Source organism: Centrocercus urophasianus, unplaced genomic scaffold, assembly GCF_019232065.1.
Source record: "Centrocercus urophasianus isolate 14NV4802_14NV808 unplaced genomic scaffold, USGS_Curo_1.0 seq_10, whole genome shotgun sequence".
NCBI classification, from domain to species: domain Eukaryota; kingdom Metazoa; phylum Chordata; class Aves; order Galliformes; family Phasianidae; genus Centrocercus; species Centrocercus urophasianus.
In genome coordinates this window covers 69103706-69118434 of record NW_024884142.1, presented here as the reverse complement: position 1 = coordinate 69118434, position 14729 = coordinate 69103706, and the positions used below count along the sequence as shown (strand labels likewise).

General features: G+C 37.8%; 1 protein-coding gene across 2 annotated transcripts in view; it reads left to right on the top strand.

Annotated features, from left to right (window-relative positions):
- Positions 1-14729, top strand: part of AKT3 (AKT serine/threonine kinase 3) — a 133343-nt gene that overhangs the window by 104695 nt on the left and 13919 nt on the right. For both annotated transcript variants that reach the window (XM_042811592.1, XM_042811601.1), the window contains 2 exons: positions 11719-11933; positions 14315-14402. In XM_042811592.1, the coding sequence (XP_042667526.1) occupies positions 11719-11933; positions 14315-14402 (303 nt within the window). The remainder of the gene's footprint in view (positions 1-11718; positions 11934-14314; positions 14403-14729) is intronic.

Here is a 14729-nt window from a genome sequence, read left to right as displayed (position 1 = left end):
GTACTCGGAATCTGTTGCAGCCATAGAAGAGCACAAAGGGTGATACTATCATCTCTGCACAGACTGCAGTTGCCGTTGCCACTTCTTACTCTCTTGTTGTCTTCTTGTCAGCAGTCCTGAAAACATTCTAAGTTGCAGATACCCTGTTTAGTTGCTTTCATCTACTTCTCAATATAACAGTTTTGGAAACATTACTTCCATCAAATTTGGCAGTGGGTCGTCCCGGGTTTTAGACACCTTCCACAAGTTACTTGATCCAATTTGCCTTTCTGTTCTCTAGCTGTCCCACTCTTCTTCACCTCCCATTATGAGTATTTTTGGAGAACTTACAATGTATAAACTTATCTGGAGTGAAACTGACCCCTCATTAACCCTGGCACAGAACTCATTCCCTTTTAGCTCAGAGATAAAGGTTTTAGAGCCAGCAATCTAGACAAAATTTAAGTTACTGAGATAGCAAGAGAAGACTTCACATATTTATCTACAAGTTCTAATTTAAAAGGATTGTGTTAGTAGTAGATGAATGCTATTAGGAAAAAAATACCCAACCTTTCTTCTGTTACAGTAGTGTTTGATCACATGAAACCATTGTGTCTATTTTCATACCTGGGACAACTGACAGACAGGGAAACAGAGTGCTCCAGTATTTTCATGTGTTTGTGACAGGGAACTCACTTCATGTAGTTCAGATCACAGAAGCCATTAGCAGAGTGCAAAGACTAATGGACTTTTGTCTAATTGCAGATCATGAGAACTTAATGTTACAGCTGGACTTCAATCATTTTACCATTGCTTTCCTAAACAGTATCACATGCTTAATGAATAAACAGAGAAAACTGAGAAAGTGCTTGTACTTGTAAATACACAAGTGAGATATTTAAAAGCAGTTTGAATTTTGATAGTTTGCAGCACATTGTGAGGGATCGTAGACATACTAATAAGGATACACATCTCTGTAATCTGCTTTCTTTAGCAGAATATTTAAGAAATGAAGCTACTTGGGCAAAGAAATAAAATTTCCTTTAGCTCAGATTATATATTTATGAAGGTAATTTCTTAGATGACATTACACTTTTCTGACTCTGCATTTCAGTTCAAGTCCTTATGAGATGGCATTTCTGCAAGAAGAGTAGTCTTTTATTTAAAAACATCACTGCAAGGCCACTGCAATAGCATTTACGCAATTTACAGCCACTTATGACAATAAATAAAACCAGAATGGATTCATAACTTTGTTGATAGGTGTGAGAAAATTTGCACGTTTTATAATTTACCAGTGCAGATGAAAGAAATGCAATGCTATATGTTACACGATGCTTGTTTAGCCTTTTTTTTTTTCTTTCTCTTTTTTAAGTCTTACTTTTAAAAAGGAGAGTGAGAGAGATGATCTGTAATTATTTCCCCGAGATTAACCAAACAAAAGGTCAAAGTCTTTTTGTTTAGAAGTAACCACTCTTCCTTCATACTTCACTAAATTTCTTATTTATACCTCTTTGTAGGGCTGAGGCTTTGATGTGTGAATGACCTAAAATCTAGAACTTGGCTGTTGGAGGTCAGTGGCTGAATTTCAGCAAGGGAGAAGCATGGTGCCTGCACAGCTGGCACCATCCAAGGCTGATTTGTCACAGCAAGAACCTTTTCCCATGCGCTACAGGAACTGAACTTGAATTTTTCTAGAATGTTGTAGTGCATATAGGTTATAAAATGCTGTAGTAGAGGCAGCTATACATTTAGTGCAGCTGTGCATTTATTTCATTCTTATAGTGCTTGCTTCTATTGGCTCTGGATGTTTACCAAAGGTAGTCTGATTAATTTTTGGACTGAGAATGTGGTGGTCTGCCACATAACTTGTCTGATATGAGTTGAATCTAATGTATATAGGCACGGAGGGAACCACTAGGAAATAATGTATAAGGGTAGGATGAAAATCAGTGTTTTAATTTTTTGCAGGCATTATATATATATATATTATATACATTTTAAAGGGAGACTTCAATGCAGGTAAAAGTAGCAATAAGAATGTTACTGAGGAGTTCCTTCAGGCATGGGGAAAAGCATGAAGGTGCTTGTTTGCAGGGAATCTGATGACACGAGAGGGCTGGGTCCTCTGGATGGACATGCTGTGCAACAGAAAAAATGAAGTTGTGTAGGTAATATAGTCAAAGCCAGTTTTTTTTTTGTTGTTTTTGTTTTTTGTTTTTCGTTTTTTGTTTTGTGTTTGTTTTTTAATTGAAAGGAAAGCAAAGCTGAGCTGAACAAAAGACAATTGTGTTATTTTGTTAATTTTCCTTTAACAGAAAGTAATAAAGTGTTTTGCGGAGATGAAAGGCAGTCAAAATTGATGACTGAATTAACATAGAGAGGAGCAAGGTGCAAAGTTGTTGGTTTAGGAACATAGAGGTTCTGAAGGATGGAATTGTTTTTGTTATGGCTTGTGCCTGTTTATCTCCTTTTCCTTCACATTTTATTTAAATTTGAAGATAATTGAGGCACCTGAGTGATTCGTTTTTTGAAATTCTATACGGCTTTTATATGTGATAGGTATGCACCTTTGTTTTCCAGGGCTAGAACTATTGGATAGTACAGGTTAATAGGGAAGAAGAGAATGTGGGGAAAGTGGGGTAAAATAGCTGTTAAGATGTTGCTAGATGACAACCACATTCGCAAGGCTGTAAGAACAGTAGGAACTATAAGAGTTGGAACAATACTGCTAGGAGAAACAGTGAAAAAGAGACTTTATTTTGTCCTCTGTCTTCCATCATTCTCTACAGAACAAGTTCTCATTTGTATTTGGTTGCTTCTGGTGAACAGCCTTCTGATCAGTGGCATTTTGGCTTTATCTGAGGCAGAGGATGATTTCACTTGCTATTGGGATTCTTTTTATTCTCTTCATTTCTCTTGATTCTTTTTTCAAGAGAGGACAGAGAGACAGTACACCACGTTGTCTATATTAGTCAAATGTATTTTAAGACCTGAAGCCTGTGGTGCTATCTCTAACAACACACAAAAAAAATGTCACGTATGTAATTTTTGTAGAGTGAAGTTAATGTGTATTTGGAGGCTGGGAGGTACGTTTGTTTCTCTAGCTTCATACCTTTTTTGGTTCTTTTTATATTAAAGCTTAATTAGGAAGGACATTTACAAGCAGAAATGGATGGTGTGCTGAAGTGTGATATAGCTCTAGAAATGGACACCTCCACCCTCTGGCTGTTGTGCCTCAATAGCAATTTTCAATTACTTTGCACCTAGAAGCAGTATCTGCTGTGTGGCAAAGAATGGATTACATTTCCATGCATTTCTACTCTCGTTTGAGTTTCTTGCTTGTAATTATGGGAGTCCTTTATTCCCTGTCCTCTGGCAGGGTAGAGTGAAGACACAGGCTGTGACTGTCCAGAAGCAGCTTCTTGTAGCATCTTATCCTATGCCTCAGGCAACATTGTGCAGACAGACTCAGTCAAGATGGATGTGTGAACTCGTGTGGATATATTTCTGGGTTTTGCTCCTGTCTTTGAATATAATCTTTGTACTGCTGAGCTAATTATGTAGTCTCAGTTTTACTGTTAGAGTACCTGATCAACTTTCCAACTGTAAAACAGTTTGAAAATCAAATGTAGCTTACATGCAAGACCCAACAAAATTAGAAGTGTTAAGTACGTTTTGGCAGTTCACTTTTATTATGCCCAGTCCTCAAATGTACCAGCAGACAATCATCTGAATGTTAGTTATTTTTCACATGCTTATGTGATCACACAAAAAGTACATGCTAAAAAGAAGCAGATGGTGACAGATGGGGAAGGTTGAATAAGGTGGTTTTGGAAACCTAGAAAAATGCACTTCTGCAATAGTGTAAAAATAAAAATTCTTTGATCGCCAAGTTAGAATGAGCAAAATAGAGTACTCCTCCATCTACCCCCCCCTAACAAAAATGGCAAAAAACCCCACCACAACACCCTCAAAATCTGTGGTAGAAAGAAACGGAACCTATGAGTATTCAATGTAAATTTAGGTAAGTATATTGTACAGGGTTGTTTTGTCTAAGGATGGAACATAAATTTTTATCAGCCAGAGACTTGAAAAGGTGGAATTTATGTTTTGTCTGATTTTTAAAACAATGTATTCAAATTAACTGTTTTCCATACTCAAGAGAGTGCTGTTGGAAGAGTTGTTCTGTAACATCATGTATTTGTAGTGTTGTATGTGTGTAAGCATGTAATAATTTTCTTGGGGATAGCTGTACAACTACAGCTAATTTGTAACGGGCAGAATTACCTCTTTATCATACAGACAGGTATAAAACTGAGAAAGTAGAGAAGATATAATCAACAACAATTAAAAAAAAATCATTGTTTTCTGTGTGGATCACACAAGGACCTACCATCAGCATGAAGGCTGAAGATTTGTTTATTGCCTTTCATTAGTTTAATGGGGTTTTATCATAAATATCTGTCTTGCAGAAGGAGGTTCTTCTAAAAATATTTCTGTTGATAAGATGTATTTTACTCCATAAATTAAAAAGTATTTGATAAATATTTTCATTGCCATTTTCTACCAATGCTGAAGCCATAAATATTTATTTTGATGTTTGTTTTCATCTATAGCATGAGGCACTGCTTCATAGAGGCGGGGAGCACCTTACTTTTGTTCTAAGCTTTTGCTGAAAACACCAAACTCTCAACTTCTCATAACCAGTACTCCTTTTCCTTAACGTACGTTTAGTTCACTTAGAACCAAAACACTGTAGTTATGTTGTTGTATTCTGCTTCACTCATTTTCTTCTGGCTTCAAAAGGATAGTTCAAGTTTATTTACTCTCTGTTTACCAAGATACTTCATGCATAATGTGCTTCTTATTAGAGACACAATAGAATTTATTCTACCTGTGGAAACGTGGTTCAGTGTTGGTGTGTGCTCTTGAATAGCTGTCTGTTGTATATTTGGCTATGTTTTATTTCTCGGTGAAGACCGGTGGGGAGTGGGAGGAGAAAGAGCATCTATGCCTGAAAATATTTTCTCTTCTGATTTGCGTGGCTTTTACAATAAGGAATTTTATCCTTACGGTAGAATCCCAAATAATTTTTATGTTGAAAGAAAATGGACATGCAATTTTTTTTTAATCTTGCGATGCTGGTACCTCAAATGTGACCTTTTTTTCTCATTGGTTATCACTTAATACATTCTAGTGTGCCACAGTGTCATCTTACACGCCTAAGTCATCAAAAACCTAGTGATTTCAGTTGGAGCATTTTTGTCAGCTTGGCATTACCAGCAGAGCCCTGGGGTGAACGTGATGGAATGTGGACAAGGGAAGGTATCCAGAGCATTTGCAGTCAGCAGCATCAGAATCAAAAATGGGGGTATGAAAGCATCGCTTAGTTATGCATATGGACAAGCTGCTGCAGCAACAGATAAATTAGCACAAGAGGTGGACGTTCTCCTGAAACCAGATAACCAGTGACGTACCATGAATTTGAATTTTTGTGCAATCTGGTTAATCTCACCAGGCACAAAAGCTAATTGTCCACACGCACTATCAGGCTTCTCAAGGGGAAAGACGTAACAAATATGCAAAAATAATAAACAGAGGATTAGAAAGCAGAGTAGCTCAGCATTTGCTAAAAATAAACCATTGTATTCAAACCAAAACTGTAAAGCAGAGTGCAATTTTCTGATAAAAAACACATTCTTGTTTAAAGCAAGAAAGTATGGCGATTCTTATAAAGACTCTCAATAGTGCACTTGACATTTTTTTCAATAATTTTCATTTAATCAATACAAACATTATTTCTATCTCAGCATAAGCCTTCAGTTTTTCTGAGAGCAATGAACAATAAGCAAAAGCTGAATAAATGCTGTTTACTGTGGGTAAAAAATCAAAATGCTTTCATCAAGAATGACAAGCAACCAGAAAAAAATTTTCACAATATTGTCATTATTCATTATTTCTTACATCTTGCATTTTATGTTAATGCATATTGTGGAGTGCACTGCCAGTACAGTGGTAATGGAGTTATGAGGACGTCTGCAGATTCTCTTATGATGGTTCCTAAATGTGTATCATATTTGGCAAACATACCTTTATGTAGGAAGAATTTTTTAACGTTTAGGATAAAGGTCTGTTTCTGTAAAGAAATGTTTATAACCTTAGTTTGTTAGTGTTAGGCCATAAACTTTGCTTCACTGCCTACCGCAATCAATAGAAAGTTTCAGCAAATATACTTTTCAACTTTTGTTGAATATGTGGATGAATATTTCTTAGCAGACCAACAACTGTAGCAAAAAAAATGCGTGAAGGGTTACCAGAAATGCTTAGGTAACATACACTTCACCTGAACCGTAAACTTAATTAAAAACAGGTTTTTCCCCTTGAATTAACAGTACATTGGTGTATCCAAGTTCTCAGTTTTCTATCACAACATAGGTGTGCAGACAGTTTGTTTAGATGTTTAAATATTTTCCCATCTGTTCTGACAAAATTATTGATTGAGTAAGCTATTTATTTTTAATGTCCTATCGTAGAGCCTGTATACAGTATATTAAGAGTGATCAAAACTAGGTCAAAAATGTTACTGGTTTTCCAGTGAGTCACCTTGGTTATCTAGCACAAAGTACCTGATAGTTATGATAGTGTTATTTTAAAGATAAAACCCAATATTGACAGCCATTTGTAGAAGATCATAGTGAATTGTACTAAGCCTTTCATTCACACAGTTATTCCTGTGTTTGTCTACAAGAGGAAATACATGATTGACTTCAGATGGTCATAGGTTTCACCTATTATGTAGACTGCTACCCTTCAAAAGATTTTCACAGAATCATGTAAAAGCATGGCTTGTGCTTGTATCAGATTTGACTTCTTTAATTGTTTGTTGCCTTAGTTTCTGCCCCAATACTGTAAATAAAAGTTTGCAGATGTATCTCAAGTTGCAGCAGCAGAGAAAACTTTTGACTCCAGCTACTGAAGATGTAAAGAGAATATATTCTTTTTTTTCTAAGTTTTACCATTAATTAATTGGGCATGCAATTGTATGGATTGTGTATTACTGCAGGTTACTGTTTTAGCTTATAACATAAGGATGAGAGATGTTCTTTGTTGCCTTCTGAGCACAATATAAATGAAATTTCTAAAGTAAAGAAATAGTTTTCCCTTAGCTGAAACTACAGTGTTGCCCAGTACCTCCGAAACATCCATGAAAGCTCAGAGGTGTCTGCATGTGCCTGGAAGCAGATGCATGACTAATGTTTCTTGGTTGTTAGAAAGTCTGTATGCTACTTAACATCTTGAGTTTTTATCTAAAACTAAAATATACAAATCTTACTAGCACTTCTGAAGATTTTTTTAAAAAAGCATTCATATAAATGCAGACTCTGTCCACTTACTGCAGCTGTAAGTTTTAGAGCAGCATCAGTGCCCATAAAAATGAAATGGTTTCAGTGCAGTGATTAGTTTTGGAGCACTTTTGTAGTGCCTGAGCACTCTAGAGAAACAGGTTGGGAAGAGAATTGGGCCCTTCATCTTTCCATTAGGTGTGAAGATGGCTATTGCAGCTCTCTGCATAAGCAGGAGTAACAGTGAGAGTCCACACAGGTCCTGTGATGAGGACTGCGGGCTCTTGTAGCAATGTAAGGACTCAGGTCCCAAGGTGACTTACAAATAGCCCAGGGTAAAACTTTTCTTTCCGATACAGCGTATTGCAAAACTTTGACATGGCAAGTGAAAAGATGTGGGAGCGGGATGTGGGAGCGGGATGTGTGTCAGGTCAGTACTGCCTCTGGAAGAACCTGTTACTGAACTAGAGCCCGAAACACAAAGGGAGTGAGAAACATTCAAGTAGTAAATATGAAATAAATTCCTCGGTTTTATTTCCCATGATCTATGGTATCATTCAGACTGAACCTCCGTGAGCCCACCTCATGCTTTACTTGACACGGGGCACAGTAGGGATGTGGGGTGTAAAACGGGGATGACTGACTGTAATGTTATCCAGATGCTGAAGTCGTATCACACTGCAGCTCTCATCTGCTAAAACCTCACCTAGATCTTGACGAGGTGGCTTGAGCCCATGTGGTAGTGGTAGTAGAAGCAGATAAAGGAAGGGAATTCATGTCTTCAAATGATCTGATAGCTTTAATTTTGGGGAAGAAAGCGTGGAACTTCATCTGTATGAAAGTGCACCTGACTGGATGTGTACTCAGTGTAGCTGCTCTTCCTGTGGCTTATGAGATGCGTACCATCCTCTTGTTTCATAGCCCTAGAAAATAAAGCATTGCTTTATAACAAGCACCAAAGTGGAGGAGCTTGTGCCTTGATGATGGTTTTGATGGGTCTGCTGCCTTTTCTGCTGTGACCTGACAGAGTTGTTAGAACAGTCTATTGTTTTAAATATAGATTCGTGTGCCCTTACAGGATACAGGATGGATGGAGATAGTGGAGATGGCTTTAAAGGATGGTACACAGGGGCTAAGAGATCAAAATTTGCACTGTGGCTGTGGCTGGCCAGGTGCTTAGGCAGGTATACCTCACGTATGCTGGAAGGTAGCAAGGGCTATGACAGCCTAAGGAGGCCATTCTAAAAGCAGATAATCATCTCATGATATGCAAAAGATTGTGTTACTCGTAGGTACAAATGTGCAACTGTATGTCATGTTCATTTAGCATTGAGCTGAAGCTTTTGTCTTTCATGACCTTTGTTCAGTGTTACAAAAACAAGTCCCTCAAATCCAAGAATTGTTTGAAAAAGGCTGTAATGCCAGGGTAGTGTGTTTAGATTTGTTCTTGTGCCCACTCTAGCTGTATGGATTTGATTACAGAAGTTGCTAAAATTCCATTGATTTCTCAATCTGCAAACCTTTAGATTTCTTAAAACCATGGAAGAATAGAAACCACAGAGTACTTTAAATGCGCACAATTATTTTTTTTTCTGTGAATGCGTAATGCACAGTTTTATTCCATTTATATTAAAATAAATGGAGCTGCTTTTTTCTTCCTTGACGCTGTTTTCAGGCTGCTTTCCTTTTCGTAAGCAAAACCCTTCTGATGCTCTTGCTCGTCTGGCTGGCTGTAAACCAGGTATTTAAATAAAAATAAAGAGTTGCCAGTTTTGCCAGCTGGGGATGAGAACCCGGCTGGTGATATGCGGGTTCAGGAGGCAGTTAATCCAGCTTTTATGCTTTTTTATGATTTTATGTAAAAAGAGGTTAAAAATCACATTTGGCTCTTCCTTTATACCACTGTTTTGTTGCTGTTGTGGGAATGCAGCAAAAGGTTGCTCGTACTTTTTATTATTATTAGGTAAAGCCCAGCATAAATTAGGTAAAACCCCAGATCTGGTTTGCTTTAGCTGTTGGGCATGTGATTTGCCTCACTCGGAGAATGAAATGCTTTGTATTCCCATTGCGTGCTTTTGTAAGTCACACGTGCAAACCACACCTCGGCTCACTTGTAAAAAGCTCCACCACTGCCTCACGATTTTTTGTATTTTACCAGCTTCTAAGGAGAAGAATAACTAATGGTACAAATAGGAGAAATGGTAACGGTGCTAAAACGTGTATTAGAAAAACACATAATGCTTTTATATGTGGCAGAAGAAGTGGTGATTTAAAGACAAGTGCCACAGATTTCATATACGGTTTTTCAGCAAATAGCTTACAGTGTGCTGGAACTCATAAAATGTTTAATTAATTTTAAAATGCTGGAATTATTTTAGTTCCTTTCGTCACATGTACTCACTCAGATAATTTGTTGTGTTTTACACTTTCCAAAATTTCACCCTCTATTTGGAAATATCAATGATGTAACGAATCTGTGTGTTTTGGCATGGTTGTAAATGTATGTGTTAATGTGTTAATATTTATGATTTTTTAATCTTATATACACAAGAGGGATTTGTAATACATTTCTTTCCATCACATTCCTGTTACTAATCCTTAAAGATAGTGAAAATTAGGAATATGAATGCATTAATTACTGTGGGGTCATCAAAATTGCCATACTGCATTTTACTTCTGCTACTAACATGTACCAGGCACTTAGAAGCAGGATTGGGTTTACTGGAGGAGAAAAGGAGATGGCAGATAAACAAGCTCTACACTCTTACTGGGACTGCCCCTTGTCAGGCACGTGTCCTTGGAGGACATGGTGTGGCCATGGCCGCTCAGTGTCCCCAGATGGGTGCAGGCTGTGCCTGCCGTTGCTTTAGAGGAAATTGCTGGAAGTCTTCTTATGCTTTTTTGGCAGTCACAAGATAATCTGCTCACGGATAAAGTTTATACCTTACCTGCTAGAGGTTGCCTTATTCCTTAAAGCCTGAAAGCATTACTAGATGTCACCAGGCTTTCCCTGGCGTGTGTCTAGATGACTGTTCCTGTGTGTCTGCTTCCTATTTGAGTCTGGGTGAGTGCTTGGCAGTTTTGTTTGCATGTGACAGTGACTTGTAAAAGGTATTTTGTTCTCTACAGGTTAATATATATGTATTTTAAAATCAGTTGTATGCATATTCTGTCTTTCAGAAACTGCCTTCAAATGATACAAAAATGATGGAGAATTCTTTAGGACTTTATAAATGGAGTCCAACTATTTTTGTTTCATCTATTTGGTCTTTCTTACTGTTTACTATTTAAGTGTAATTTCTTGTTTTAAGGTTTTTTGCCTTTATATTGCTGTATCTTTATTCAGCACGTGTTGGCAACTGAGGCACATGCAGTGCCTTCTATGTTAGCACTTATTAACTTCTAATTTTTACAACCTTTTTAGTGCAAGGATGTGATCTCCTTATAATACACAGAAATCTGAATTATACACCCATGCAGTAGCCTTTAGTTTCTTTTTTGTAAATGCTTACGTTGTGGGTGTATAATGCTATTATTTCACTTCCATTGCTGTCATGCAATATTAAGATCTACTGAGGTCAAAATATACCATTTAGATTTTTTATTCCAATTCTCTGAGGCTGCTGGAGGAAGCCTGTGGAGTTGGTCAGTTTTTAAGACTCACAACATTGGAGGCATTATCATTTTAACAAATGTCACAAACTGATTTGTGTGATCGTATAATATCATGCATACACACCCACAGTGTCGTGGTTAACGTACCATGTGAACGTCGTCGTGTTTCTGTGCGCTCGTACCATTCAGCTGCTTTGGATTACCTCATGGAACTGCATGGAATTGTCAGGAAAAATGCTTTGAGGGTTCTTAGTATAAACACAGTAGAAGCAAAGAAGCTAAGCTTCTTTCAGTAAGAGAAGGGTGTTTCTCAGTTTCAGGCTTTATTCTGGCAGGTGGGATAAAGAGAGGAAGTGGCAGAGCAAGGAGATGCCTCACATCCTCTCCATGAAGAACGCTAACTGCGACTGCAGTGCCAGCAGATGAAGTGTCTCTTCCTAAAACTGCGAATAAATGGGATGGTAGAAGACATAGAAAAGGGGAAAATGCAGTCATGACAATTTTGAGGAGACCGTTCTCAATTGTATGTTTTGCTTGTTTCTGATGATTGCACATGGGATAACAGCACAGACCCTAGTATATCTGTAATTGCAGTGAACTCAGGTGTATGGGTCAGTGCTGCAGTTGCGTATGTTGGGTCTGAGTTCTGTCAGTCCTTGTTACACACTGTGGAAATGAAGTCTACAAAAGATACTCGTATAAAGATACATCAAATAAGCTGAAATGATCCCATCTGAAATAGCACATGTTTTACAGCTGGCTTTGCTTTCTGTCTTAGGTGTTGGAAGATAATGACTATGGTCGTGCAGTGGACTGGTGGGGATTAGGAGTTGTCATGTATGAAATGATGTGTGGAAGATTGCCTTTCTACAACCAAGATCACGAGAAACTATTTGAACTGATACTAATGGAGGACATAAAATTTCCTCGAACTCTATCTGCAGATGCAAAATCATTACTTTCAGGCCTACTGATAAAAGATCCAAATAAGCGGTAAGTGAAATTACTTGGGTACATAGCCATAAAAAAAATAGTTTAAATTCTTAAAGGAAAAGTAGGCCACTGGTGCCCGGTCTTTCTAACTGAAGGACCAGTCATAGGAAGGGGCCATATACAGCCATACAACCTCAAATTTCCACTTAGGATATACAACAGTGAGATTGATAAGCAGAAGGAGAAAAGAGACTTGGATGAGAACACTTTTAAAATCATCCACAGCAAACACAAGGAAGTTTTCAGGTTTAGGTTATGTACTGGAACAAAATGAGATCTATGTAGTGTTTGTCACAGTATGATTTAACCCTAAGTTGGTTATAAAGTCTAATGGAAATGCTCCACTTTTTCTTTTGGTGTGATCATGCGTGAGGACACGTAAAGACTGCCACAGCTAAGTTGCATTAACGCATATAAATAGATCACAGATCATGTAAACTACAAATTGATAATGCATCCTCTGAGTGAGATTTAAATGCAGTGGTTTAAAAGTGAGCATTGCCTACCTGCTTCTTGTGCACCTTTCAGCAGAATTACTGTTTAGGAAAGCTGTCTTCCAATGGTTCCTGCACTCCATCCTCAATCTCTAGACAAGAAGTTTTCTGTAGCAAGGATGTGCTCACGGGTACTCAGAGCAGGACCAGTTTCGGTGCCCCTCAGTGGGATTTGCCTGTGCTTAGCCAGGTGCAGCAGCTGACACAGCACAAGTGGTCATCATTTTTGTTGCTGCCCATCAACATCTGTTTTAATGAAGTTTATTTTGTGTAGTAAAAGGAAACTATGACCAACCAAATAAATACATGTAATGTAAGAATTTGTCTCTGTAGTAATTGCTATTGCATTTTAACCTCCAAACAATTTGATTTATGAAATATATTAGCCTTTAGATTTGAAAAGATACTTCCCTGTAATTAATCTTTGCAGGCAGTAGTATGTATTATAGACTTCTGTTTACTTCAGCTTATTCATATTCAAGTTTCAGTGCTAGCTACTGATAAACTGGGAGAAAGCACAGAGATTAACTGCAGCTCTGCTCTTCTCTGAACGTCTGGATGGGAAGATACTGAAGAAGTCTGAAGAGTGCAGGCAGACTGGGATGCTCAGAGATGTGGAGAATTTTATGAGTGGTTGAGAAACAGAAGAATACAGCGTAGAAATAAGTTTATGCCCAGTCACTGCAGGGCTGAGATGGTAGTGCAGAATATTTCTGTAAATTTGAGAATTGTTGCTCCTTTCCTTGCTTTTAAAACTTCTCTTTATATCTTTAGCAGTTCATTTTAATGAAACACAAACTGCCTGTGTCATTCTCTTTGTTGACAACATACAAAGCTGTTTGTTAGTTTAGATTTTTTTTTCTGTTGCAACTACTGTCAGTTACGCCATGGGATAGCTAGACCGGGAAGATGCTAGATCAGAGCTGAGCAGTCTTAAAAGTCCACCTGCTTTGAAAGGGGCAGAGGTCCCAAATGGCTCTGTCTCCACCAACAGCAAGCTAAGGGAGCTCACTGAAACTGATGTTGAATCAAGTTTGACTTCTAAAGCAAAAAAGCTGCCGGTTCTTTGTTGTTTTCTCCTTGTGGGGTTAGTTTTCTTTCAGGTTAGTGAGCTGACTCCAGCTCTCAGCCTCCAGTGAGCATCACAGTCAGTGGAAGTGATGCTGTGGATGAAAGTGAGGGGAGATGGATGGGCAGGGATGGGACCCTTTTTCCTGGCAGCAGTGTCTGCTTATGGGAGCTCAATCCACCTTGTGTGGGTTCACCTGGAGTAGTTGCAATTTGCTTCTAGAGATGATATGCCAGAGTCTGGCTTTGGCAAGCTGTGGGCTGCAGCAAATAGTGTGGTTATTTACAGTGGCCTTTAAATAACCTTCTCAGCAGGCCTACAATTTATTAATTTATACTAATTAACTCAGATTGAGGCTATTTTATGGTAATTGGTTAATTGTTACAGCACCCAGATGCAACAGCAGCACACACTTTATAAAAATGATGTGTCAGTCATTACTAATTCAGTGCTTGGCACCTCCCTGGTAAAATTCTATGTCAGCTTTGTTGGGTTAGTTTTAGTTTTTAATGGTGCCAGATCTTTAGTTCGTCTTTCAAGAAAACTCAAGAATGTCTTTGAATGAAAACTCATTGTGGACAGTAATAAACACAATGATTGGAGTAATCAAGTAGAACAGAACATTATTTGGATGCTTTTGTTAACACTTTTTATCTTGAATTCATATTATATAGGGGAGAATATCAGATTGAACAGGTGAGAGTTGTTCCCAGATATTGAAAAACAAATGGTCTCTTGTCTAACAATCATGATAATTTAATCTCGTTTTAGGAGTAGAACTTGTTTAATGTGGGCTTTTTTTTTTATTCTCTGTCTAGACTTGGTGGAGGCCCAGATGATGCAAAAGAAATCATGCGTCATAGTTTCTTTGCTGGAGTAAACTGGCAAGATGTATATGATAAAAAGGTATGTGCTTATATGATGCTGAATAACCTGGCTTCTGTCCTGGAACTGTTGCGTGTTTTTCATTGCAGCTTTTCATGTTAGTACAAATAAATAATTATTCTGAGCCAGGTGAACTACTTTCATCTTTTGGTTTTCATTAGTGATATGTCACTGGACCACAAGTAAATGTTGCTAATCAAACTGAAGTCAGCAAAGATTTTCCTCCTGTTACGTGACCTCCCAAGCTTTTTTCCTTTTTTTTTTTTTTATTTCTGAGTGTTCAAAAGAAAAATAATTGTACGAATCAGGACATGGAAAAAATAGATTTTTTTTTTCTGAATTGTGTTT